The sequence below is a fragment of the Chinchilla lanigera genome, unplaced genomic scaffold (genome assembly GCF_000276665.1).
Source record: "Chinchilla lanigera isolate Chin_1 unplaced genomic scaffold, ChiLan1.0 scaffold00014, whole genome shotgun sequence".
Taxonomy (NCBI): domain Eukaryota; kingdom Metazoa; phylum Chordata; class Mammalia; order Rodentia; family Chinchillidae; genus Chinchilla; species Chinchilla lanigera.
Genome location: NW_004955415.1, coordinates 4,377,968 through 4,405,267, shown reverse-complemented (window position 1 = coordinate 4,405,267; position 27,300 = coordinate 4,377,968). Strand labels below are relative to the sequence as shown.

General features: G+C 55.7%; 1 protein-coding gene across 3 annotated transcripts in view; it reads right to left on the bottom strand.

Moving 5' to 3' along the window:
• Positions 1-1,950: 1,950 nt before the first annotated feature.
• Positions 1,951-27,300, bottom strand: part of Pdgfrb (platelet-derived growth factor receptor, beta polypeptide) — a 37,470-nt gene continuing 12,120 nt past the window's right edge. For 2 of the 3 annotated variants that reach the window (XM_013512215.1, XM_005380586.2), the window contains 22 exons: positions 24,301-24,346; positions 23,020-23,343; positions 21,905-22,171; positions 21,046-21,173; positions 20,755-20,929; positions 20,034-20,226; positions 19,283-19,398; positions 16,994-17,117; positions 16,234-16,445; positions 13,543-13,637; positions 12,504-12,636; positions 11,842-11,946; positions 11,460-11,570; positions 10,323-10,482; positions 9,188-9,348; positions 8,597-8,715; positions 8,255-8,377; positions 7,398-7,509; positions 6,909-7,008; positions 6,239-6,344; positions 5,088-5,320; positions 1,951-3,910 (listed from right to left, as the gene is read on the bottom strand). In XM_013512215.1, the coding sequence (XP_013367669.1) occupies positions 3,739-3,910; positions 5,088-5,320; positions 6,239-6,344; positions 6,909-7,008; positions 7,398-7,509; positions 8,255-8,377; positions 8,597-8,715; positions 9,188-9,348; positions 10,323-10,482; positions 11,460-11,570; positions 11,842-11,946; positions 12,504-12,636; positions 13,543-13,637; positions 16,234-16,445; positions 16,994-17,117; positions 19,283-19,398; positions 20,034-20,226; positions 20,755-20,929; positions 21,046-21,173; positions 21,905-22,171; positions 23,020-23,343; positions 24,301-24,340 (3,309 nt within the window). In that variant the 5' untranslated portion in view covers positions 24,341-24,346 and the 3' untranslated portion in view covers positions 1,951-3,738. The remainder of the gene's footprint in view (positions 3,911-5,087; positions 5,321-6,238; positions 6,345-6,908; positions 7,009-7,397; positions 7,510-8,254; positions 8,378-8,596; positions 8,716-9,187; positions 9,349-10,322; positions 10,483-11,459; positions 11,571-11,841; positions 11,947-12,503; positions 12,637-13,542; positions 13,638-16,233; positions 16,446-16,993; positions 17,118-19,282; positions 19,399-20,033; positions 20,227-20,754; positions 20,930-21,045; positions 21,174-21,904; positions 22,172-23,019; positions 23,344-24,300; positions 24,347-27,300) is intronic. The other variant, XM_013512216.1, reaches the window with a different exon arrangement.

Genomic DNA, 27,300 nt, shown 5'->3' with positions numbered 1-27,300 from the left:
CTGGCTGAGAGCAGGGTGGTGGAAGAACTGTGTAGCAAGCAAAGTGGCTCATCTGTCTGCACGGAAAAGACCAGCTCACCATTTTCCTGGCCCTGCCTGTGAGAGAGACTCAAAGAAAGATCCCAGTAGGGCTCTTAGGTCACCCCAGACCCTTGCACCCCCTCTGTATGGCAGCACAGGAGACCCAAGCCCCCACCCTATTTTTAATATTTTTACATAATCCTCAGATTCACTTAGCTCTTCCCTGTCGTCCAGCACTTTTCTGTTCCTTCTCTTGGGGAAAAATGGCACCAGAAAGGTCTGGAGACAGGAGACAGGATCGGATCCCAGACTTCCCAGGCCCCTGGCTCTGTACCCTTTATCTCCCTGAGCACCCATCTGGAAGTCAGCTAGGCCCGGTTCCTACTGCACCCTTGCCACACTGGCCAGATGACCCTTTGTAAGTCACCAAGAAATCTGCCTTCATCTGCACCGTGTGCTGGGTTCAAAGGCTCTGTGTGAGGGGGAATGAGAGACTGCGCAGCAACCAGATGGCCCGGATACACAGTAACGGTTGGCTCCCTCGCAGCCAGAGCTGATCATGCTTTGTCTCTGTGACCTTGTTATTCCCACTCACTGCCAGGGAGACTGATGTGGCATCACCCATCCAAGGTTGCATAAGGAGCACTCCGAGGTGGGGAGTGGAGTCTCCTGACCTCCAGACAGAGGCTTTCCCAGGAGCAAAGATAATCCTGTGTGGAATGGGGCTTGTTTATTCTCTTTATGGAGCAAATCTGGTATCACCTTACCCAACTCGTGCTGCAGCCAGGAGAGAAGGGAGTCATAGGCTCTGGGTGTCCTCTAAAGCCAAGACCCCTAGGAGGGTGGGCTTTGGGTAACCATGTCCTTCAAATGACAGGGATTCCTCTGGCATGGCTCAGCTGTCCCTGAGTTGGCGGCTGGGCCTGAGTCAGAGATGCCCACAGCTCTGTTCCTCTCTGCACTTGAACCGCAGCCCCAGACTCCTGGAGATCGTCCAGGAAGACCTGCGGCTCCTAAAGGAGGTTTTCTTCCTCCAAACCCAAGGAGAGATGCCTTCCCTGTACTCAGAGACAGCAAGGGATGGCTGGCGGACACACAGTGAGCAGGTTTTGGGTGACCCTCCAAAAGAGCCCTGGTGGGAGGGCGGGGAAGCCCCAGCCTTGGTTCAGCATCTTGCACTCTGACCCTGCCCCAGCAGCTCCACTGTCCCTAATCCCATGCTACTCCCAGGGTCCCACAGGCCTGGGCTTAGCAAGGGAGTCTAAGGCCAGTACCAATCTGGCCAGTGGGGACCAGATGCCCACCTCATGCCAGCCCCACAACCACTGAGCTGTTGCAGTGGTGCCCTAGGAGTCTCGGGGCTGCTGGGTCCTCACACCTGTCCAGCCTAGCTGCCCTCAGAACCACAGCCCGGCTCCCCATCCCTTCGCTGGCCTCACCCAAGCCACAGCCCCCTCCTCTTCCTCCATTCCGCTTCCTCTTCTCTCTCCACCACCCTCTCCTCACTTCTTGTTCCATGACACCCTTGGGTGCTGTCTGTCCCGTTTCTACCCGGGTCCTGACCATGACTCACCTGGACATGGAATCCGGGCTCTAGCAAGCACCTCTCACAAGCCACACCAGCCTCAGTCTGGCCAGTGGGCAGAGGAGGGGAGGGCGGGGAGGGTGATCCAGCTTAGGAGCCAAAGCCAAAGCACATGGTCTGTGGGCAACAGGCGGCAGGAGGGAGCGCAGAGGCAGCAGTGACTCTGACCAGTCCTGCCAGCCCCACTCTCCCACCCAGCCCCAGGTACAGCAAGTGAGCCTCAGTGCTGAACAGAAGGACCGACCCCGGGACCTGCCTCTGGGATGAGCTCCGTCTGGTCCACTCCACACCCACCGCCCTCAAGCACAGGGATCCAAACCCGAGAAGGACCACAGAGTCTGGAGTGAAAAACATCAGGTTTAATATTAAAATCTTTCCCTTAAAAAAGTACACAGGTAGGAAAACTTAACAGCATACAAAATAGCACTTCTGATGTATAAATGTGAGTTAACGTGAGTCCTAAAAATACTTGTAAACCTAGGTGATTATATCTTTGGTACCGTAGTGAGAACCCACTCCTTCTCAGGCCAGGCAGCGGGGCCCCTGGGCTGGGAGGTGCCAGCCAGCGTGGGCAGCCCAGAAACGCAGAGCTTCTCTCTCCCTTTCCCGCCCTCCCCTCCTGACCCGTCTTGGCCACATTCCTCACTCACCTGGCCCCTCCTGTGTCCACTCATTTGAGGACAATAACATGTCACTGCTAGACCTGGGCAAAACCATTCCCCAGTAGGGTACTACCTCAGGGACAGGGCAGCTGGCAATTGAGAAGGGAACACCCAAGTACCTACTTCTCACATTCCTTTGCTCTGTATCCAGCCTAGGCCTCCTGTCCTGCATGGGACACAACTCCTCACCACTCATCACTTCTGCAGCACATACCTCGGCAGTGGTGGGCGGCATGAGGTTATCTGATGTGCCCTCTCTGCCCCACCTTGTCCAAGATATCTTCAGAGTTCATCGTGGGTGTTGAAAGGGGTCTTGTGATGCCCTTGTTCCTGGGACAGCTGCCGGGGGCTTTCCAGGACCCTGGCTGCCGCCCCAAGTCAAGGTCCAGGCAGCTGCACTGGGGGCCTGAGGAAGGGGATGGTTCCTGAGTCCCTGGAGCGTGATGTGTGATCGGGAATCTCCCCAGAGCCCCGCTGGCTGTGGGGTACTTGGCCTTGCTTCATCTGGACAAGTGTGACCCCCTAGAATACTCTAAAACATTAGTGTTGACACAGCACTCAGAGTTAATGACTCCAACTTGTGGATTATACAAGGGGAAAGAAAACTAGGGCCCAGAGAGGGTGAGAGCTTCCTCCGAGGTGTCACAGAAGGTCCAGTGCAGTCAAGGCCAGCTACTGGTGCACACTTCACGCTGGCTGTCAATACACTCGTCACCAACAGGGACTCATGGGCGGATTAAAACTGAGAGTGATGAAGAAAGTCACAGGACCAGTGGGGCCTGGAAGACATGGGGACTTCTTATGGCCCGGTTTGTCCCATGCGTTCTGGGCAGGGGCTCCAGGCCAGGGTGTCCTCATTTGGCCCAGCCCCCAGCACGCATGAAGAGCATTAATTAAGCATGTTGGCCCCAAACCAGCTCGGGCCTGGGAAAGCAGAAAGTAGCATCAAGAGAAGTGGCTTCTGGGTAGTGTAACACTGTCCAAGGTAGGCCCAGCTCAGCCAGGAGCCAGGACAAGGGGTGCCCACCCAGTTCTTAGGCAGCTCAGAGCTGCAGCTTCCTGAGGGGCAGCTGGCTTCCTGAGGGGCAGCTGCATTACTGTGCCACCTCATTGCCCAAGAACCTCCCCGGGGATTCCAACAGCCCCACTGTCGCTCAGGGACATCCCAGGCAGACTGAGGACCACCAAGTCCAACTTCTCATCTTATATTTGGGGAAACTGAGTCCTGTGGGGGCACCCTGGCTCGGAGTCACAGGACCTCCCCAGAAGCAGAGCCTGGACATGGTCCACACAGTCTTCTTGCCTCATAAGCCAGCCCCAGGGTTTGGAGCACAGCAGGTCGGGACAAAAGCCTTCCACAAGGGGACAGCTGGCAGCATCAGCGTGGTGACAAAAGCCCAGGTGGGCCAGGAGGGGCTGGATGCTGGGTGGCAGGGGCAGCTTCAGGCAGGGCGAGGTGGGGACCAGCCCCTACAGGAAGCTGTCCTCTGTTTCGACCTGGGGCACTGGGCAGCACGAATTCGGAGGCTGCTCCTGCTCTGGTTCGGGCTCCACCTGCGGCTCTGGCTCTGGTTCCTCTTGGGGGTCCAGGGGGCTGTCACAGGAGATGGTAGAGGAAGTGTTGGCCTCGTTCAGGGTAGAGCTAGAGGAAAGAGGTGAGTGAGAGGTTGGAGGAACCATAGTAGAGCGAAATCACCATTAAGTAAGCTTTCTATTCTACATGCAATTCAATCCTTGCAAAGATAATGCAAGGCCTGCCCCATGAGCAAGTGCAGCTCAGAGAGGTTATGCCACCACCCTACAGCACACAGCAGGGAGAGGAGGAGCTGGGACTCTGAAGCAGGTCCTGCTGGCTCCATACTTCACTTCTCACCCCTCAATGCCTCCATCCTCTGCACTCTAAGAGGTTTCTCTCACTTAACCCTCACAAGTCCCTAATAAAAGTGATGTACTGTTTTCACTTTATGGAAGAGGGGACTGAGGTTCAGAGAAGTGGAGCAGCTTGCCTGAGGGCACAAAACAAGCCTGAGCTGGGGAACTCCGGGCTGTACTGCTCTGCACTGTGTACCCACGGCCTTGGGGTGTCCGCCTCACCCACATCGGAGCAAAGAGAGCCTGCAGGGCCTGCGAGGACCTGTGTGCACTACTAGTCCACATGGAGAAACTGAGGCCGCAGAGGCAGAGCCTGCCCAGCTCTCAGTGGCAGAGCTGAAGCTAGAACCCAGCCTGGGGCTCCTGCCACTTCACCTTGGGCTGGACCTTGTTTAGGGGGTGGTTCTGGCCTCCCTGAAGCCCCTTTTTCAGCCCCTCCCTGAACATCAAGTCCAGCACTGGCTGGGCCCTCCTCCACATCTCTGCACACCAGCACTGTACCACACCCCAAGGGAGGAGGAACTCGTGGGCCTCCTTCCAGCTTGGATTCTGGCTTGAACTCACAGGCAGCTACACCTCCTAGAGTCAGGCTCCCAGGAAGGTCTAGGCCTGGCACTTAGGACGGACCACAGGCTAAAGCTGGCCATGACCCCACAATGACCACCGGGATTCCAGGGGGCTAAGTAGGTCTCATCCTTCTCCTCAGGGATAGGACAAAGCCTAGAGAGGGACCCGATAAACAGCCTGCGGGGACTCCCTCAAAGGTCAGAGCACCTTGCAAATAGGTCCCCGCCCATCCTTCTTCCCAGCCTGCCCTTCTCACTTGAGGACCCCAGAGGTTGAATGGGCTCCATCTCCTTCTGCTCATGGGCAAGAATAAGTGCCCACCTGAGGTCACTGACACACACACACACACACACACTTGGGCCCTGGGCCGACGTGGTTACCTGGCAAGGCTGGGAGAACCCTCCAGTGGGCCCTCCTCAGCAACCTCGGGTTTAGGGTCAGGCAGGGGGATGATATAATCGTTGTCACCCTCGTTGGGCTGTACAGCAGTGTAGAGGACAGAGCTGGTGTCCAGGGGAGACCGGAGGCCGTGGAACCCTGGCAAGCGGGCTTGGGACCGGAGGATGGCTGGGTGGTCGCTCCTCAGAAATTCCTCATCAACCTGCTGGTACTTCTGCTCCGAGGGTCAGGGAGCACCGGAGAAACATGATAGATGGGCAATGGCTCAGGGGTCACCAACCCAGCCCCCCCACGCTGGGCAAAGGGGTAAGCCGGCACTCAGAAAGGAAGAAGTTTTACCCAAAGCCACACAGCTGAGCTGCCTGCCCACCTGGCGTCACACAGACCAGGTGATCACCAAGAGAGGGGCAATTAATAACCAGCATTGTGACCCTAACTCTCTCCTGACTTCATCTTTATTTTATTTTTGCAGTGCTAGGGCTCAGACCCAGGACCCATGCTAGGTTAGTGCTCTGCCACTGAGCCACGTCCCCAGTCTCCTCCCTAATTCCAGAGTAGATGGGTGTTGGCTCTCACCCTGCCTCAGCCTCCTCCCATGGGCCCTCAGTGTCCGTTGCTATGAAATGGTGATGACTTCTCTCCACCTCACTCCCCAAGGACCACCCTGGGGTGGACAGGGGAGAAATGAAGCTAAAGACTGGCCATGCCTGTGCCAGAGGGGATGGACGTCTCCTCTCCCTGCCTGCTGTCATCCACGGGACAGTGGTTTAGAGCTCTACGGGCCCCACTGGCCACAGACAGGCTGTGTCTGGGTTTGTGTCAGGCATTAGAGGTCATGCAACTTGAGGTCGTTCACACTCCCAGAAGAGCCCTAAGGAGCTAGCATGAGTGCTGAGGTCTGAGGATGGACAGGGCTGTAGCGCCTGCTCCCTGCGTCAGCTCAGCCAGCTTCCAAGTCTCTGTGCTGCTAAGGTGAATCAAACTCACAGCTCCAGCCCATCTCTTCCTACTACCAGGAGCAAAACAGAAGCTCAGAGTTCTTCCTTCAAATACCGGCACATCACATACAGCCTGGCACCAAGAGTCTGGCTTCTGTCCCAGAATGCTCTGCTCCCAACCTGCCTCACCTTACCTTTTTGTACCCCTCACCCAGCAGTCTCTCCAGAAGCAGCACCAGCTGGGAGAAGGGAGGCCGGATCTCAAACTTCTCTTCCCAGCACTTCTGCATGATCTCGTAGCTGGGGAGGGGGCAGAGATGGTCAAGGCCTCCGGCTCAGGATGCCAGCGTGGAAAGGGTGCTGGGGACCTGGAGGCCACCACCCCTCAGAACAAGGTGAGCAAGGAGAAGGAGTTGCAGGGGGCACTGATTTCACATTGTCACTCTGGCTGCCCCTTGGGAAGCCCTCCCAGCACCCACCACCTTGGTGAGAACATGACTCAGGCTTGGTCAATAGGGGTTCTCACCCCCTCAGCTCGGTGGCTGGTTCCGACACCTGTGATCCCTACAGCCCTGGAAGTTAAGCTCTGGGACTTTGGCTGAAAGCACAGTGCCAACAGTGAGATGTAAAGCTGGCACTGTTGGCAGCCATGTGGGCAGCACTGGCCTGAAAAGAGGGAAAGCAAAAGCCCAGGGCACGCACAAGAGCACATGATGAAACCATCTGAACACCCAGAGCCAGTCACTGCTGCACTTCCCCAGATCTCTGAGCTAATCAAGCTCTCTTCGGGGGTTAAGCCAGTAGCACTGCATACCCATGATCTGCACCCACAGCATCCTCCCTAGTGCACAGGGTCCCACTCACATCTCATCAGAGGCATGAGCAGGCTGCGCCATGCGGTAGCCCCGCTTGATGGCATTGTAGAACTGCTCATTCATGGGCAGCTCTGGGTAGGGGGTGCCACCTGTTGGGGGCAAAGACAAGGAAAACAGGTTCAGCGTCATGGAAAAGAGGCCGGGTGCCCTCTTCTACAGGATGGGGGAGGCATGTGGTCCTGGGGTGGGTGAGGGTACAGTGCCCTGGCATTGGGAAATGTGGGCTCCTTCCTGGGCACTGGACAGAGACCGCAACATTCCCCAAAATGGAGAACACCACAGCCAAGCAGGCCAGAGAGACCCAGAGAGGACCAGGGCTTGCCAAAGTCACACAGTAAGCAGGAAGTAGCAGAGCTGGGACAAGCCCCAGTGGCCCTGACCTGTGTCCCAGCGCCTGCGCCCCAGCCCTGCCAGGCAAGAGGTAGCAGTGGGAGGGAGATGCCATGCCGGGTGCTGAGGCAGGAGAAGAAGCACGCACCCAGGGTGAAGATCTCCCAGAGGAGGATCCCGAAGGACCACACGTCACTCAGAGTGGTGTAGAGGCTGTTGAAGATGCTCTCCGGGGCCATCCACTTCAGAGGCAGGAAGGTCTGCAGGGGCAGCACGGGCGCTGAGTGTCCGGCCCCACTCTGCCCCCAGGTGGGAGAGGAGGCCTGGAAGCTCCCACCGAGGCCGACGGCTCACTCCCCCTCCCAGTGGCTGCTGCACACCGCTCCTGTGTCCACACCACTCCTGTCCCAGCACCGGCATGCCTTTCCTTTTATTACGAGGGATGCAGCCCCCATCCCCGAGAAAAGCCACATGGTCTGAGCAGAGGCATGCGGACCCAGGGACAAGACACCGCCCCACTCTCCTTCTGGCTGCCTTTGATCTCTGGGAGTCTAGAGTCCTCCACTTCTGGGCTGTCTGGGAGCAGGGGAGAGAAGTGGGAGGCAGACGGTCACATTTAACCAACTCAATCCCAGCCACTGTCTATGGCCAGCTCATCTGTCTTTCCATGTCACCGGGGCTTCTTCCTCTGCCCAGTACCCTGGGATAACAGACGTGTCCTGAGCCCCTTCCTCTCCATCCCTGGGCCCTCATCCCTGATGGTCCCTCACCCCTGCCAGAACCAGTGGACCTGAGCGTCTCTGCCTGTCTCCACTCTGGGCACAGAAAGGTCCCATCCCTACACACACAGCTGGGCAGGCAGTGACCATGTCTCCTGGGCGAGACAGGCCAAGAGGAGCCTAGAACAGATCTCCTATGAGCTTCAGCGTGCCAGTGAGGAAGGAAACTGTTCCTGGGGTTGGAGGCACATACTGCCAACCCCGTGGGGCTGCAGAAGGTACTCACGCTGCCTTTGGAGATGTAGTTTGAGTCTCGCATGATGTCTCGAGCCAGGCCAAAGTCGCAGATCTTGACTAGCTTGCCTTCGCAGATGAGCACGTTCCTAGCTGCCAGGTCTCGGTGGACACACTGGATGGGGAGGCACAGGAAGGAATTAAGCCCCGAGGGGGAAGGGCTTTAGGGAAACGCACCAATGCCCAGGTGTGAGGGCACTCACTGTCCCGCCCACCACAGGGGAGGTGGTGTAGTATGGCGCTGCGTACTGGGACGCCTCTGGCTGGTGAGGTGACCCTGGTGAGGTGACCCGCCTCACCACAGCCCCACCTGCCCCATTGTGACCTCACGTACATTCTTGGAGGCCAGGAACTCCATGCCATTTGCCACCTGGTAGCTGAAACCTACAAGGTCAGTGTAGCTAAGCAGTGGGGACTCATTGATCAGAGTTGCCCGGTAGGTCCTCTCAGGAGCTAGGAGGAAGCAGAGGATCATGTGTCACCTGCCACCCCATGGCCCAAAGGACCTCAGTCCTTTGGTTTGTGGGAAGCTGACTGTCTGAGACAGGTGACTACGGATCCTGCTAAAAGCTTTTGGCTAGGCTGGGCCAGCATCTTAGCTTTTTGCCTGTTTCTCAGGCACACTGAACCAGCCTTGGGCCAGTTTGGAGCTGATCACTTTTCCTACAGGCCCCAGGAGGTCAGGTACTTGCTCACACCCTACCCCAGCTCTCCCCCTCCCTGCAGGCCCACTCGTGCCTCTGGATGCACACACAAGGGTTCACATTGAGGTCCTACTACGTAGCTCTGGGCAGGTGGCTAGCCCGTTTCCACATCTACGACATGGGCACTGGGCCACCTTCCTCCCAGGGCTGCCGCGAGGCAGGGTGCATGAAGGGCTCTGGAAAGAATGCACCCTGCACAGGTGAGAGCTGTGTCCACCCACCGGAGGGGACGTAGTTGTCGTAAGGGGCCATATAGTTGGAGGACTCGAGGTCTGCGTATTTGACATCTCCTTTCATGTCCAGCATGGGCACGTAGTCCACTGACTCATCCTTGCTCATGTCCATGTAGCCACCATCGCTTTCTCCACTCAGGGACACGGGGCTGGGGGTAAGAGGAACACAACGGGGAAGGTCATGGGCTTCTCCTTCCCTTCCCCCACTGCCCCCTGCTCATGCCGGGGCCCGCGAGGTCCTGTCTGCACTCACAGATGCCTTCTCTCACTCACCCATCACCCTTCATCTGTCACTGTGTGGATGACCCCAGATGAAGCCCTTCTGACTAAATGGCGTAGCCCTGCGCTAGGCACCAGCACTCCCGAGGTGATTGTGTTAAGGACATGTAAGACCCAATAAGTGTCCTCAGAGAGCTCACACCCAGAAGTGACCACAGTGCCCAGGGAAAGGTCACAAGATGAACACCCACAGAGGTATCTTCCTGGGCCTCTCCCGCATACCCAGGGTGCCCCACAGGTGCCCAGCCCACAGCTCTGCCTACAGCTTTAGCTCCCTACGAAGCTGAGCGACTACATGCAGATGTCTCCACCGGTAAGTAAAGGACAGAAAGGAAGCTGTCGGAGTGTTGGGAAGGACAGGGCTGAGTTTTAATGTCTTCTGTGTACTTTTCTGAAGCCATTCTTGTTTTCACTTTTGTAATCAGCAAAAGAACTTAGAAATTATCTTTTTGGAAGAGATGCACTCAGGAGTTGAGCTGTCTGTGGGGCCTGGAGAGGCTGTAGCAGGGGCAGAGCTTGCAGCACTGCGATGCTGTTGGACAGCATGTCTCCCTCCCCATTGTCTCTGCCATGGGGGTCCCTGGGGCAGGAGGGCAAGACCCACAGCACAGGGATGGTGTGCCGTTCAAGAGAATCAGCATCTGCAGAGGGCTTAGTACAGGGCCTCGCCCACTGGGATCCCACCGCTACGATCATTACTGTGGCCTGGTCTAGGGTGGACCGGCCTGGGAAACAGCCCTGGCTCCAGAGAGACTCTGCCCCGCACTCTACAGCCCCTACTCCCTCTATTAGACAAGGGAGGCATGCATGGGCGCTCTGCAGGTGCCGCCTGGACTCAGAGTACCTGGGCAAGGGGAGCCCCACAGGTAAGGTGTTGCTGTAGAGCTCGATGCTGGGCGGGTGGCGCTTGTCCGAGTGGTGTTGCAGGAAGGTGTGCTTGTTGCGGTGCAGGTAGTCCACCAGGTCGCCGTAGCGGCAGTACTCAGTAATGATGTAGATGGGTCCTGCGGAGGGACAGGCTCAGCGACAGTCCCCGGGGTGGCTTGGTCTCAGGCTTCCCACATACATAAGCTGGCTGTGGGATAGGTGGTTGGCATGACAGCTAAGAGAACCCTACAAACCTCGGATTTCTCCTGCCTCTGTGACTATGAGCATGATGTTTAGTCCCCTGGGGCCTTCCTTTCCCCATCTGTAAAGTGGGCTAGTAACATACATGCAGAAGACTGTCAGGAGGACCAGTGAAATGCTGCCTTTCTCCATGTGGCATGTGGCAAACAGTGTTAGCTGTTAGGGATGAGTTCTCAAACTAAAGCTTATGTTGAAGCACATAAGGTGACTATTATTTTCAGTTTACTGGTTACACTCAAATTCAATACATTTATTTAAAGTCAACTGGTGAGAACTTGAAGAAACTGATGAAAACAAAACTTGTGAAACTGGTGATCACTGCAGACGTGAACTGGCCTACGTATGTAGTGTACTTCTGTATTTTGATTTGGTTGCACAATGCAGAGGAAAATCCCAAATCTCACAATAAGCAGCTGCAAAGGGCAATTACGTTTTTTCAGCCCAATCTGCAATCGAAGCTTCAGATAAACACAACTGGACAAAACCACTTGCCTCTGTGATCAGAACAAAAGCATCTCCCAGGTCCCGCCTTGGTGGTCTCTAAGGGGGTACGTAACTCATCTCGGTGTCACATTAACTGTTACTCATTACAGTTTTCAAAGTGTATGAAAACACTTTGATTTGGAATCCGCTGGGACTGGGGGCCTGAAGAGTCCTTCAGCCACAAAGGTGTTGCAAGTCTGAGAGTTTCGAAGTCTCACGCCCACCTGGGACTGTGGAGTGAGGGCACTGGCCAGGAAGGGGTGGGGACCCTCCAGCTGGGGTATCCCACTGTCCTGGACCACGACGGGGACTGCAGAGGCCAGGTCTTGCAGCCGGCACCTTCCCAGTGTCCTCTGGGGATGTTGGGTACCTCCTTTGGTGCAGGCCCCCAGCAAGTTGACCACGTTCAGGTGGGGCCCGAGGTGACTCATGATCTTCAGCTCCGACATGAGGGCTTGCTTCTCGCTGCTGCGGGCCGTGGCTGCCAGGAAAGGGGGCTCAGGCCAGGGCAGTCGCCCAGCGTCCCCACCTGAGCCCTCTGGCTCCTCTCTCCCACCCCGTGGTGCAAAACTCAGGAGGCCGAGGGCAGTGAGGACCCACACTCTGGGGCAGAAAGAGGCTGGGCAGAAGGGAGGAGGCCGAGGTGAAGAGCCCTTCTCTGAATGCAGCTCCTTTCCCGCGCGCAGTGCAGTGCGTGAGAAGCAGGCTGGATGTGCAGGGAGGGGTGGGGAAAGGCGGAGCCCAGGACTCACATTTGAGCATCTTGACGGCCACTTTCATGGTGGCCTGTGAATGACCCAGGCCATGAGCTGTGGCCTCCACCACCTGCCCGAAGGCCCCCGAGCCAAGGGTACGTCCTGAGATAGAGACAATCTCTCAGTCCTCGGCCCACGAAAGGGTTGCACCCCACCTTTCCAACCCAGGGCTGGGGAAGAGCCACCATCTTAGGTCAACCTCCCTGTCCCTCAAACCACCTTGTACTTAATGTGTTCCCCACAAGGGGGCCCCTACAGCCACAAGGCTTCCCAGTCCTTGCTGGTGTCTCACCCAAGGCCTGCCTGAGTCTCCGCTTGAGTCCCTGGAAGCCTTCCTCCCTCGCCAGGGGAGCACAGCTCCTCCTCACCCCCTCAGCCTCCCCAGCTAGACTAAGCACAGGCTGGCACTCAGTAATCTGGCACTCCTCAACAACTTTTCTCTCAGCACGAAGGGGTCCTGTCTTACAGGCTCAGGATCCCTAGACTTCCCTAGTGCTGGGGATCTGCGTCTGGTCCTCTGGCACAGAGAGGGGGACTGGGGACCAGAGGAGGCAAGATGCCAGCCTTGGGTCTCACAGCTCATCATGGCCAACCTGGGGCCAGACCCCTGGTAGTCTCTCTACTGCCTTAAGACTCCAAATTCCTGAGTGAGGACTGACCGAGCACAAGCTGGTCCCGCGGCAGCTCCCACGTGGAGTCGTAGGGCAGCTGCATGGGGTCCACATAGATATACTCGTGGCCATCGGAACTCACAGACTCGATCACCTTCCATCGGATTTCATAGCGTGGTTTCTGCAGAACCAAGACAGTGAGAAATCAGCACAGGGCGTCTCTGGCCTTGAGCCCACTACCAGGGGCCCAGGAGACCTGGAGACCCTGAGAGGGGCAGGGACATATCTAAAGTCACATAGCAAGTGGCCAACCGAGCTAAGACCCTCATGGGCTCAGAGGAAAAAGCACCAAGAAGCTCCAGTTGGGGGAGAAGGTGGTAAAGGAGCTGTCAAGACTTGGTAGGCTCGGGGCTGGGGGTTTAGCTCAGCAGCAAAAGCGCCTGCCTGGCACGCGCAAGGTCGTGAGTTCGGTTCCCGGTACCGGAGAAAAAAAACAAAAAAAAAAAACAAAAACAAACAAAGACTTGGTAGGCTGAAGAGCAGCTGATGGCGCGGGCCTAGCTCACCAGAACCTCCCTGCCAGCTCCTCTCAGAGCTTCAGCTGCTCCTCGGCGGGAAGGAGAGAAGCAGGAAGCTCTGGAAAGTGACAAGAGGTGGCGACACTCTGCTCAATGGCAGTGGCCCCTCCCCACACCATGCATCAGTCACCATGGGAATCTCAGAAGGACATAACCTTTGGTGTGTAAATCTTCGGATGCTGGAATCACAGCACTGGAATCTAACAATGATGGAATCATGGGGTGGGGCAAAGCTATTTAAGGAATTTTAAAATGTTGGATCACAGAATGGCCAAATCTCAGAATAGAACATGGGCGTTACAGACGAATAGGGTCAGAATGCATTTCCGTAGACTCAGGAGCCTCCATGGCAGGAGCAGGAAAAATGGAATCCACACAGCCCAACCCAGGAGTGTCATACCCTGCGCCTGGGATGAGCAGGGCCAGGTCACACAGCATCTATGGGCCACAGGGATCCCTACAAGCAAATGGCACCCTGGCCTGCCCCCTGTAGAACGCGGGGGACTTACCTTCTGCCAAAGTATGATGAGGATGATGAGGGAGATGATGGTGAGAACCACCAAGGCCAGGATGGCCGAGATCACTACCACCTTGAAGGGCAGGGCTGGAGACAGAGAACAGAGCAGGCGTAAGCACACAGGGCTTGGGGCAGCTCTTTTCCTCCCTCCCACTGGGGGCTGTGCACAGCCCTCTGTTCCCATCCTGCCCAGATGGAAGCCCCCCCAACAGTAACTGATGTGAGACCCTCATCCTCTAGCAAAGGGCCACACCTTTGGCCTCTCTAACTCATGTGCCTTTAGTAACTACCCCTAGCTCAGGTCACTGCTGGCTTCCTCCTGCCTGAAGTCTTGCCAGAGGCAGGCTGGCCTTTCTGCCACAGCTGGGCGTAGAGTCTTGCTCTGAGCTCCTGTTCATCGCCTGGGCCTCCCATGAGACCAGGAGTCCCTGAAAGCCAAGCTGAGCACACATTTCAGAGCCCATGCCCATGTCAGGGCTGTCACAGCTAGGCCAAAGCTCTGGTTTCCACACCTGGCAAGCTGGCCAATGGACCAAGTCACTGACCACTGGGGCAGCCATGCACCAAGCTCCCATGGCCTGATAACTCCAAACTCAAAAAGGAGCCTGTTCCTCTTGGACTCCACCCCTGGGCACAGCTGGGGTGGGTAGTGGTGGTAGTTAGGAGGTGCAGCCCCCATAACACTGGGGTGAGCATCTAGGGTTCACACTGTCCCTCCCACACCCTCTGGCTCCTCTACCCCAAGACTTCTGCCTCTTTGCTGCACACTCACTCCCCAGCAAACCCCAGCAGACCCTCATCTCCTCTGGCCTGCACCACTGGCCACCCGTGTGGTCCCCTGAGAATTGTTTCCACCTCCTCTGTCTCTTCCTGCCCTTTTCTGCTCCCCAGGGAGTCCTGTCCGGTCTCACCCCCACCCCCACTCAGGGTCACAGATTGTCACCACTCCTGTTCTCTCTTCCCAGCAGTGACACATCCCAGTCCTGGGAAGGAAGCCTGTGTCCTCTGCGGAGTCCTCACCCAGCCCCCCAGGGTCCCACGCACTGTACATGGCAGACCCTGAGGCGCCACATGGCAGCTTTGTTTCAGCTCTGCTCAGAGCCATTCTGCACATTGGGCTGGCCGCACTGTCCACCCGTGTGAAAGGCCACCCCTGTGGGGAGCTGTGTGCATGTGTGGGAGGGTGGGGGATAAAGGTATTCTTTTTTTTTTTTTTTTTTTTTTTGGTTTTTTGGTTTTTCTCCGGTACCGGGAACCGAACTCATGACCTTGTGCTTGCCAAGCAGGCACTTTGCCGCTGAGCTAAATTCCCAGCCCCGATAAAGGTATTCTTAAAAGTTTACCTTCTGCAGGGCAAGGACAGGAGGCAAGTGTGTGTGCTGAGTGCGTGAACACGCCCACAGATCTGCCTGAGAGCTCACAGATATGTGTATGGAACACCTCACATGGCCTTTGGTGCTCAGTACCCCATTCCTTACCACTTCCTTCTCTTTATCTCACCCATCCCAGACCCCTGAATCCACACAAATTCTGCACTCTTGCCAGGTTGAATTTCTTCGATTTCACTTTGCCTCTGGGTTTTTACCCAGGCCATTCCCTCTGACTGGAACACGGTTCCTCACCAGGCTAACTCTTAATCACCATTCAGGTTTTGACCTAATGGTCCCTCTTTCTGAGACACTTTCCTCAATCCTACAGCTAGGCATGGGGTCCTGCTCTCTTTGGGCTTTCCCCCCCCCAGAAGGGTGATCCTGAGTAGGACTGTCTAGTTTCTCTTCTTTCTGGACCAAAGGCACCAGGAGAGCAGGTGAGATGGGACCCACTGGCCTCTGGGCCCCAGTGAGAAGTTGGATCCCTGTAACTATTTACTGAACAAGGAACAAGTGAATAGAAAGATACATGTGCACAAGTGCAAGCACACACAGGGATGAGCAGGTAGATATGCAAACGCACCTGGACACTGGTAGGCATTATTCACATGTGTAAGCATTGCATGTATATGTCCACCTACTAAAAGACATGTATTGCACAGCACGCATGTGTGTTCAGGGGCTGTGTCTGCATCCTTTTCCAGAGGATGTGCTGCAATCACGCACTTACAGACACACTAGGGCAGTTTACACACATGCACAGGAAGTGTACATGCATCGCTTATACACATTAATACGGGCTGTGCACCGACATGTATGTGTATGCAGACATACAGTCTGTAGGTTGGTACACAGGCCTAAGGACTGGGCATGCTCAAGCGCATGGCCTGCAAGCATGCATTCTGGGTGTTTACACGCACGGTCAGGCATTGAACATGCTTGAATACATGCTTACAGACATACACCCTAGCTTTACCCGTGTGTTGGGGTTTGGGCATTCTTCAGTAGGCCGTTTACAAATCTACACAGAGGCTTCCTACCTGCCTACATTCAGCGTTACAACAACAACATGCAAACTGTTTGTATTCACTACATACGGGCACATAGTGCTGCTCATGTCCACGTTGTACACTCGTGTTTGTGAGCGTGCCCATCGTGTGTGTATGTTCACAGGAACACACTCTGGTGGGTCACAACGCTCCCATGTGCCCTTGGGCATGGTGACTCAGCCCGCTGTATGTGCCCTGGCTCAGTCCCCAGGATGGCAAGGCGAGGGCAAGAGGTCATCAGGGCCGCCGGGCCGAGGAACTCACAATGGGGCACTACGGTGACCTCCTGCACGTCCTGGCCCAGCAGGTTGTGCACCATGCAGAGCACCGACAGCTGCTGATCCACATGGCGCAGGCGCAGCGTGCTCACCACCTCGTACTCCTGCTCCTCCGCCCAGTATGTCACGTTTGTTTCCAGCTGGCTCTCCTCTTCCGAACTGTTCCCCAGCGGCGTGGGCGGCAGCTCTTGCGGACACCTGCCAGGAGAGTTAGGGGGATGGTTTGTAGCATCTTCCTTCTGCGGATGGGGAAACGAAGGCCAAAAGCAGGCAGCGCCACGGAGCGGTGATGGAGGGAAGTAGGGCACGCCTGGTCCCCGGGATCTCCACGCAAGCGCGTTCCTCCTGTGAGCCCTTAACTGACCAGCAGAGGGCGCTCCCATCCCAGAGTCGAGAACTCTGGATCTCAAAAAAAATGCTCGTCTCATTTGACCCCCTAAATCGCACAGTCTGAACTTAACTCTACCGCTATCCACTACACTACAAACAGCCATGGTCAGGGGTACAGAACATCTGGGTAGATGAAGTCTCTCCACTCCACACTGTGCTGGGCTGAGGTAGCTCAGGAATCAAAGAGACAATTTAGGTCAGGCAAAGAACCTCCTAGAAACTGTGGTTTGGTCTTCTAGGATGTGGCTCTAGCCTGGAGCAAGGTGTTCAGAGGAGGGGCTGGACTGGATAAATGTAACTGGGTTCTTGTAGCCAGCAGTGGGTACCCTGGGAGGCCGAGGCACAGGTCTGCTCACCTTCTGAGGTCTCTGCAGGTAAACCAGGTGACATGTGGCTGGGGCATGCCCCGGCCACGACAGCGGACTGTCTGCTCCCCATTGGCAGGGTGGCTCTCACTCAGCTCCAGCACACGGACAGGGACTGCATAGAGAGGTGCAGGGTCGGAAGCGGGGAGGTCAGGATAGCCGGTCATTCACAAAGGCCCTCTGAGAGGACCCAGCCCAGAACCTCCCCTGGGGAGGGGTCGCAGACTGCAGGTGAGCAGTAAATACCAGAAATCACGGTGTGAAGGCTGATGGGTTCCTCTCGGGGTACTTCAAAGGGAAAGCCTCAGTAGGGTGCTAGTCTGCCTCTAACACCTCCCTGAGACTTGCTAATCTCCCCTTCTAACACAGAGAGAGCAGGCCCGAAGCTCAAGCTCTGGGCAGCCCAGCTCCCGAAGCTAACGTTTGATAGCACTGTTTTGTTTCCTCTGAGTTTATTTTAGTGGTTGCTTTATATTTATGACATGTAATGCTGAATTTCCATCTATGTTGAGAGGTTAAATTTTGTCTTTCCAAGTAAATTTATTTTTAGAAGGCTGATTGACACATCACTACGCCATTATGCTGTCATTCCTACGCTCAAGGCCTGGGGGAGATGGCTCCTCACTCGGGCCACAGGCAGAACTAAAGCTGTACCACTCCAAAACACCATGCATCTGCTCTCCCGCACCCACAACCCGTCTCTGCTCTGATCTCATCCCCCACTCGCTCCCTCTCCCTTTCGGCCATTGCTCTGGCATCTGCACTGCCAGGAACACTTTCTTCTCAGATAGCCCCTTACCCCACACCCTCATCTTCGCAAGCGCTTGTGCAAATGTCAAATCCTCAATAAGGCCAACCCTGACTACCATATTTAAAAGTGCAGCCATCACTACCCCTTGTGTCCAACACTCTTAATCCTCCGTTCCCTGTGCCACTCTCCACCCTGCAGTAACTGTTACCTTACAACCTCTATCATTTCCTGAGGTTTCCTTTCCTACTGTTGTTGTGGTGGTGGTGGGTTTTTTTGTTTTTTTGTTTGTTTGTTTTGTCTTTTTGAGACAGAGTCTCGCTATGCAATTCAGGCTGGCCTTGAGCTCACTTTGTAGCCCAGGCTGGTCTCCAACGTGCAACAATTCTCCTGTCTCAGCCTCGAGGGCTAGGATTACAGGCGTGCGCCACCACACCCGGCTCCTACTGTTTAACATTTGCCTCCCACCCTCTATTACCATCCAAGCTGCACAAAACCCGAGCCTCAAGAACTCTGAACAGACTGACATAATCTGATTGCTCAATAAATATCTATTGATATTTAATATTATTGATATCTATTGATATTTAATAGTACACTATACAAGGGCTGATCAAAAATATGGGGTGTTTAACTAAAAGTTTATTATAGTAAAAGACACGCTGCCACTGATCTCCCTCAAAATGCTTCCTCTTGCTTCAAATACATTTATCCTATCGTTTGTGCCACTTTCTGAAGCAGTTCCGGAAGTGCTCTTTAAGGAGTGTCTTTACGGTATGTGATTTAAAAAGTGGCACTTGGGACCGCTGCTGCCGAGCGCCACCCTACAGAAAGGCAGATTTGGGGCAGGGGATTTAGCTCAGCGGCAAAGCGCCTGCCTGGCAAGCGCAAGGTCGTGAGTTCGGTTCCCGGTACCGGAGGAAAAAAAAAAAAAACAGAAAGGCAGATTTGTAGAGCACAGTATGGTGTGTCCTCACTTACTTATTCACCGGATCTGCCATTGTGCAACTTCTGGCTCTTCGCTAAAGTGAAAATGACCATGAAAGGTGAACATTTGGAACCAGTTCAGCACATTGAGACAGCCATGACAGTGCAATTAAAAATACTAATGAAAGAGCACTTTCAGAACTGCTTCAGAAAGGGACAAGAACTATGGGGTAAGTGTGTTTGCAGTGAGGGGGGGATTTTGAGGGGCATTAATGGCAATGTGTCTTTTACTGCAATAAATTATTTGCAAAGGTTTGATATTCACTGTATTCTTTTTCAATCACAGCTCAGGAGTGTTACGTGACAAGGAAAAAATCATGGCCTTAGTACATGAACGCCCACGAATGAATGTTTTTTGAAATACCAGTCTAGCCTTTTGGCCTCCTTTTACATCTGGGGAAACTGAGCCCAGAGAAGAGACACAACATGTCAATCGTCTAGAACTCAACTTCCTTAGTTTCAGGGTCCCTCTTCAGCAGCTCCTCCTATGGGTGGGTGGGCAAAGCAGGAAGGGAGAAGGAATAGGGCAGGGAGGGGACCCTCACCATTGACCTGAAGCTTGAAAGAGAGCTCATCTTCGTCATCCTCGTGGAAGGCCCGCATGGTGTAACTGCCAGCCTCTGCCACCTTCACCCGTACCAGCGTCAGCTCTGACACATACCTGGGGGCAGGGCAGGCCATGAGATCCATTGGCCAGTCTTATAGCCCTCCCAACCTCTCTTGTGCAGACAGGAAATACAAACCTAGGGAGGCAAGGGGCCTGCTAAGGTCACATAGGTGTCAGCAGCAAAGGCAGGACTCAAACCTGTCTCCTGAGTGCCCACCCACAGGCAGTGCCACGAAGCCAAGAGGAAAGCTTGAGCGGGCCTGAGAGCAGGAAGCCCTGTCCCCACCTGCATCTCATTCCCTTCAGAAGGGCTTTATCCTACCAGGTGACAGTCCCTGCTGGCCTGCTAGTCTCTGTACTCAGGGATGCTATAGCTGGCAGGGAGTGGCCCTCCTGACCCCGTGTCTCCCTATTAGCCACCTTTTTCTTTTGGCTGCCACCTGCTGACCTCACTCATCATGATGATCGCTAAATGTCTGAGTGATCACCTAACCAGTGTCTGTTTCTCCAATTAGAGCAGAAACACTGGGAGGGCTGGCCTGTCCCCGAAGCATCCCGAAAGCCTGCCACGGTGCCTCGCACTTAGCAGGCTCCCAGGAAAGGTGAATCTAGGCCTGTTGGGTATCTGAAGGCTGTGGGCTGCCAGGCAGCTACAGTTTCCGAAACGGAGTGGGCTCGCAGCTGCTTACCGGGTCTCAGACACGTTGCGCGTGGCCAGGGCTATCTCACCGATGCTGCTGTCACCCAAGGTGCGGTTGTCTTTGAACCACAGGACAGTGGGCGGAGGGTAAGCCTCGATTGTCACTTGCAGCGTCCGGCTCTGGTGCAGCTCAGCAATTTCTACAGCGCCCAGCCCTTGCAGCAGCCGCACGTAGCCTCTCTCTGCAAGGTAAACCCGTTAGGGGCAGGTCGGGGGGTGGGGCTAGCCCAGCGCCTCCAGGAAGTAGAGCTTCTGGGACAGGGCATCAGCTGAATGCTTTGAGTGTTAGGGATCCACCTGGCATTGAAATGGGGTTAAAGTTGGGGCTGGCACTGGAGCAGGGGCTGAACTTGGTGGAAAGGCTGATTTTGTGGTTGGAGCTCTCTGTTCCGGTTCAGTATTGCAGCTGAGGAACACAGATCCCTCAACTAGCACTGAGGGTGAATGTGGGGATAGGGCTGCCTAGGCCTGGGGTGGGGAGGGGTTTCAAAATCAGGTTGGGTCTAGGATTCTGGCTAGGCAGAAAGCCTAGGCTGGGTTAGGGCTGAGTCAGGCCGATGCTGCACTTTGGTTTGGGTTAAGCCTGGAATCGGGGCTTCGGCTGGCACAGAGTTTAGGGTAGAACTACAAAGTGGCTGCCTGCGCTCCAGGCTGGACAAGGGTCTGAGTCCAGCCCAGACTAGATTGGGGGCTGAGTCCAAGGCACCCACCGACCACAGTGACGTTGATGGCCTTCTCATCTCGGTGCTCATTCACACTCTCTGACACATTGCAAATGTAGGTCCCCGAGTCGCCCAGCTCGGCATCATGGATGTGCAGGATGGAGCGGATGTGGTTGGGCATATCGGGGAGGAAGTCTGTCACTGCCTCTACCTGCCGCCCACTCTGCAGGGACAGGTGGAGCAGGTTCCCCAAATCAGGAGGGGTCCGTGAGAAGTCATTCTGCAGGCTGAGATACCCATGCCTACCTGGCCGCCCTCCAGCCTCTGGCCCAGCATTACCTCCTTTCGGGGGTACAGCCACTCAAAGTTGACCACCTCGTTCCCCGTCACAATGCACATGATGGTGATGTTCTCACCCTGGCGGACCACGGTCTGCACTGCATTCACAGAGACATTGATGGATGACACTGGAGGAGAGAGAGTGGCTTAAGACGGGGGAGATCACAGCCACCAGCACTTCTGCTTGGGGGTGGAGGAGGGGCCACAGAGGGAAGGCTGACTGGTGTGGAAGATTCAATCATTCAACAAATATTTATTGAGTACCTACTGTATGCCAATTACTCTTCCAGGCACTGGGGCTATCACAGGGAATAGGATGGACAACATCTCTGTCCGCATGGAGCTAATGCTCTAGAAAGGGCTAAGAGTCTAGAAGTAAAAGTGTCCTCTGGGGATCTAAGCACAGGAAAAATTTACTGAGCTCTTGCGTGTCAGGTCCCTTCCATCTTTTGTTTCATTTAATCTTCACAATAACCCTACAAGGTAGGCAGTTATTACCATCCTCCTTTTATAGAGGGAGATGCAGGCTCAAAGGGATTGTATGCTTTGAGCATAATTATTCAGATGAAAGTGGCTGAGCTAAAATTCAAAGCCAGCTGGCTTGAGAGCCTGTGCCTCTGCCCATCACGTTATGCAGCCCAGCTCTGCCACTAATGTAGTCCACATCTGAGCAGAACGGTCCTCTCTCCGAACCCCAGTTCCTTCGCTCGTTAAGTAGGGGGAAAATGACGGGTTCTAAGTCCACAGTGTAAATCCAGTGACCAGCGAGTGGCACACTTGGTAGACTGCAAGGGTTGCTTCTCTGTGAAGGGCTGGCTATACTTGCCCCTGCTAGTCATCGGGCCAGAACGGGGCTCACCCTGGAGGCTGTAGACGTAGTAGGCATCAGAATCCACTTCCCTGTCCCCAACGGTGGTTTTGCAAATGTAGGTTTTGTCCTCAAAGGTACCGATGAAGCCTCGCTGGTGATCATAGTGGACAGGCAGAGGGACGTCCTCTTTCTTCTCATGCAGTGTCACCACCAGCTGGGGGTCTGTGACTCGGCATGGGATGGTGGTCTCAGTTATTTCTGTGACGAAGACGAATATATCCTCAGGGTCTATCGGGAGGAAGCCCATGCTGGGATCTGTCAGAAGAGGAGCCACAGACGAGTGAGGGTCAGGAGAACTGGCTCTCTGGCCAGCCAGTGAATTCTGTGTGACTTTGCACAGGTCTCTTCCCCTCTCTGGCCCTCAGTCTCCTCAACTCAGAATAAAGATGCTGCTACAGTTTGAATATTGGTCATCCCCAGGACTCAGTGGCCTGCAATTACCTTTGTAATAGTAGTAAGAGGTGAATAGGCTGTAAGTACCCTGTGACTGCTAGCTTGGGGCCATGGTAAAAGGCTAAGGTCAGTCACCTCTGACTCTTTCTTGCCCTTCTGCCTTTATGCATGGAATGATGCAAAAAGAAGACCCTTTCCGGATGCTGGCCCCTTGACCCTGGGCCCTGCAGCCTCCAGAACTGTGAGCCAACAAAGTTCTGTTCATGATCAGTTAGTCAGTCTCGGATATTATGTTATAGCACCAAACTGGGGCTAAGACAGACCTCAGAGGATCCTTCAGCTCTAATGCTGGTATTGATAGTCCCAGGGTAAGAAGACAAGCCCCAAGGTGAAGTGTGGTTGGTCCCTAGAGCATGAAGAACAGGGAAGCTGGGACACTGGGACCCAGACAAAGCAGACTGGAGCCAGCTGAGAATACAGAGTTCTTAGAGGGCAGGGATGGGGCTGGCTGGCAGGAAGCAGACAGATATCCAGCCCAGTGTGTGGAGATGAACACACTCCTGGTCTGAGCAGGGCAGGCTTCAATTTGTCTGATTTGTGTGCATTTCTAAATTGGCTGCATTTCACGGTGTCACTGAAGGATCCTCTGAGTTTCCCTGCTGCCATCAGTAGGGAAGAGGGGGAGTGCATTTGTAAGCCGAGGTTCTTACCTGGCACAAAGATGTACAGCCGCTTCCGCTCACTGGGCTCCAGCTCGAGGGAGCTGTTGTAGGTGCAAAAGTATTCGCCTGTGTCTCCCCCAGTGACGTTGGTCAGTGTTAGCATGCTGGTAAAGGTGCCGTCCTGGGTCACAACCACTTCCTGTTGGGGTATCTGGGACATCCGTTCCCACACCACCGGAGCTGAACCCAAGCAGGTCAGAACAAAGGTGCTAGAGAGATTGAGAACCAGCTCCGGGCCCGCAGGCATGATGACCAGGCCTTGGGAGATCTGTGCTCCTAGCAACCATAGCAGTGGCAGCAACAGCAACCGGCCTTTGGGAGAGGAGATGTCAGATGTCAGGGCACAGAGACCTCAGGAGGTCCCCCAAAGCTGCTCCAAAGCCACCAAGGCCTCAAAGAGCACGCATCCCTATCCAACAGGTTGGAGCCCTGTGCCCACGGTTTGGGGGCCTTTGCACCCGCTGCAGGCCCCCAGGGACTCCTGGCCTCTGTCCATCCCTGTAAGAGCTCCTGCCTCTCAGTCCTTCCATGGTGCTATATTCAGGCAGTAGGCAGGGGAAGGGGTCAGGAAATCCTCGGGAAATAATTCCCAGGCCTCTAGTTCCTGCATTACTTCCCAGGTCACTTTCTAGGCCTTTTCCCTGTAGCCGCCCCAGCTGCCTAGGTTCTGGGTAAGCCCAGAGGTGGTCTTGCTTGGGTGGGGACTCAGGCAGCTTAGAGCTGGGACAGACTGGGGCAGGAGAGAGGTGAGGCCCCTGGGCTGGCGGGCCCTGAGGTCGGGGTGTGTGTGTGAAGTGTTCCGTCTTTCCCTCCCCCGGTGACATCCTCTGGGGAAGGAGGTAGAAGCCATGCCCCCTCTAAGCAGTAGGACAGCCAGTCACAGTGCAGGGGACAGAAATCTGTCAGGCAGGCCACTGGCTGGTCACAGAATGCCTGGGCATTTGCCCAGCCCCTAGAGGGCGAAAGGCATGTCATCTGCCAGACTGAGGAGAGATGGCAGGCTGGTGACTGCTGGGGGAATGAGCGAGAGGGAGGGCCAGGCAGAGGATCTGAGATTCAGAAGGGGCTCCCCGATGGTTTTTGAGCTGACAGGTGGCAGTTGAAGGAGGCCTCCACAGAAATGCTCTTGAGATACAGGACATGGAGGCTTAAGAACAACCACAATGCTTCTGGACCCACACCCTGGTATTAGCACACACCACCTCTGCAAGCTCCAGGACCCGTTTAGTGGCTCCCCAGGACCCTGGCCCTGGCCCCTAGTCCACCTACCTTGGGGGACCAGAGCTGGCATCACACCTGGAAGCTGCATGACGGCCTGCAGAGAGAAACGGGATGGCCCATCTTAGCACCTGGCTCCTGCAGAGTAAGCCTTGTCTGGACCACCAGCCTCCTTGACTGTGGGGCTGGTGGGCTGAAGTCAAGTGGCAGCGGTCCCCCGGCTGAGAGGACACCCTAACCACGGGCCCTTTCCCCTCGCTTTCTACTGCTCAAAGGACTTGGCTGAGTCCTTTGCCCCTCTGGGCCTTGGTTTCCCTGTGTGTACAGTAGAGCTGGGGAAGTGGAGCTGGATAGTATCCAGGGGCTGCCAGCTCTGACAGACTGTCCTGCGGTGACAGTTCCAGTACCGGGTTCTTATCTGCCAGGACAAATATTTGGGAAAGTGTGATGAAAGGCCTGGAGGAGAAGGAGGGGGTGAGCCAGAACCCAGAGAACTCCCACAGCTCCGCAGCACAACAGGAAATGGAGGCGGCTGTGGGAAGGGAAGCGGGGGAGTCGGGGCTGTGGAATGTGGGGGCTTGGGCCCCCCTACTCAGCCACGACCAGCACCGAGAGGCCCAGGGGAAAGGGGCCTGCGGCTGGGCCTAGGAGAGGTACCTTTGAATTTAGCAGGCTTTAGAGGTCCTTAGAGACCACTGAAGCCCCCACCACCACCCCTGCTGTCCAGAGGGGGAAACTGAGGCTTTGCGAAGAAAAGAAGTGCACCCAAAGCTCCACAGCAGGCCCTGTGGGGGCGAGACAAAGAGCCAGAAGGTGGAAGCAGAGAAAGGCAAAGATAGGACAGCACGAGGGGAGAAGCACAGAAATGCACAGTGCCGCGGGCTCAGAGAGGGAGATAGACAGGTTGGACTGGGTGGGTCTTTGCTCTGTTCCTTTTTTTTTTTTTTCTTTTTTTGGCACCAGGAATCAAACTCAGGACCTTGCACTTGCCAGGCAGGAGCTTGTGCGGCTGAGCTATATCCCCCGCTTCTGTTCCTGTCTTGACAGCCGTGCCTTGGATCCCAAATCATCACCAGAGGCCAGGGACACCAAGGGGCTGCCTGCAGCCGCAACTGGAAGGCTAGAGGCAGAGGGGGTCACAGAGTACAACACATGGGAAGTAGATGTGGGGTGGGGCAACAAGGGGCCTCCTAGGCCATCGGGTATGGACCGAGTGCCCTGTGTGGACGCCCAGCCTGGCGGGGCCAGCTCCCCTCATCGCATCTCACCCCTCTGCCCCCAGCTCCACAGGGGCAGCAGGTCGGAGCCACCGTGCAGTGCCCCTGTGCCACGGCTGTCTCTGTCTCCATCTCTCGCAGGGAGATGGTGGCAAGTGTGCCATCTACCACAGCCAGGTTCCCACGTTAGGGATGCAGACCCGAGCACAGCGCCAACCCATGTCCCCGGAAGCAACCGGAGCAAATCTGCTCTTCTCCCCCTACTCCAGGCCCACCCGAGGGGTCCCTCTGTCTGCCTCCTCTCCCCTCTGACCCGCTCTGAAGGTCAAAGCCCAGCCTCCTGATGCCCTCCGCAGCATCCCTGCTCCCGAGTGCCCTGTGCGCCCATCCTGCCGGGCAGGACGGAGCAGTGCCCAGGCAGCCCATCTGCCCCTCGGTGGGTGCCCCTCTGGCTTTTCCCTTCCTGCCAGAGGACTGGGCCAAGGAAAACCATTAGCAGCCCAGGCTGGAGGAGGGGTCATTGCAGCTTCCCCGCCCTCCCCTCCTCCCCTCCCAGCCTCCTTGGCCGGCCACACTGTTTATTATTCTAAAGGAGGAATTTGGCCGGTTGGCCGCAGATGGGAGGTCACTGCAAGGGGGCTGTCCTGGCTGTTGAAGGCTGAGCCGGCCATGTGGGCTGGGACCTCATGGCATGCAGCCCCCAACCCTGCTCCACTGTGGCACTCCTCTGTCCTCTCCACTTCAGGCCCTCTCCTGACAGGCCTGGGCCAGGGATGGCTTTGAGCCTTCGAGACTCAGCCAGGAGAAGCCCTTTGTGAATGTCCAGCAGAGGCCCAAAGACGCACAGAGTCATGACCGTGTCACACAGCAAGAAGGTGAATTCAGGCAGCTTGGAGAAGACAGGCTAGATAGATGAGATCAGGGAGAGAGAGAGGCTTTGGGGAGGGACGTCCTAGGGAGCTGGGACTGGCTTGACTGTACAGATTAAGCCTTTCAGCTCCCAGGGACCTCGCACCCACTGTGTGGCTGGGTCTCCTGCCTTCTTTGGGATTCTGTTTCCCCACCCATACAGAGAGAGGATAGGGGGCTCCTCGTCTCAGAAAGCTGTGCCTAGTCTCAAGTTCTGCTTCTCTGACTGGCCAGAGAGAAGTTCTAGTCATCCTCATGCTCCGTAGGGTGGCTGGAGAAGGTGGAGGCTGGCCAGGGGGAGGGGACTGCGTTTCTGAGGCCACAGTCACATGAGAATTCAGTCTGCACCGAGTGTCTCCGACCCCTTGCTGTGTGGATCATGACAAGATGCTTCCCTCCCCGTACCTTATGTTCTCCCTCTGTCCACTCAGGAGCTAGATGAGTCTTTCAGATGCTCCTAGACAAATGAGCTTGAGATGCGGAAGCCCAGGACTTGACAAAGGGAAGAGTGGAAAGGACAGCAAGCTAGAAGGCTAGAAGCTACCAGACTAGGGCTTGGGGCACTCAGTGGTGACCGCCTGGGCCGTCTGGATGACTCTGGTACCCCCAGTTGCCTGTTTGATGCCTTATAGACCATTCTGTACTTCCTAGTGGCAGTTGTGGTTCCAGCTGACCCCAGGGGGGGTCTTAGCCATATTTGCCAGCAGCAGCTCCCTCCCTCGGGGTCCTGCGGTTCCCACGACACAAGCCGGCAGGGGAGGGGGCCAAATCACTGCCTGGCCAGGCAGCTGACCTGTGGTGATGGCTTTCCTATGACAACTTCCTCCATGAGGGGATGGAGCTGTGTTCCAGGGAAGAGCCACCTAGGATAGTACAGTGCCACGGTCAGGAGGCAGACACCCCCATTTGCCACTCTGTCCTCCCG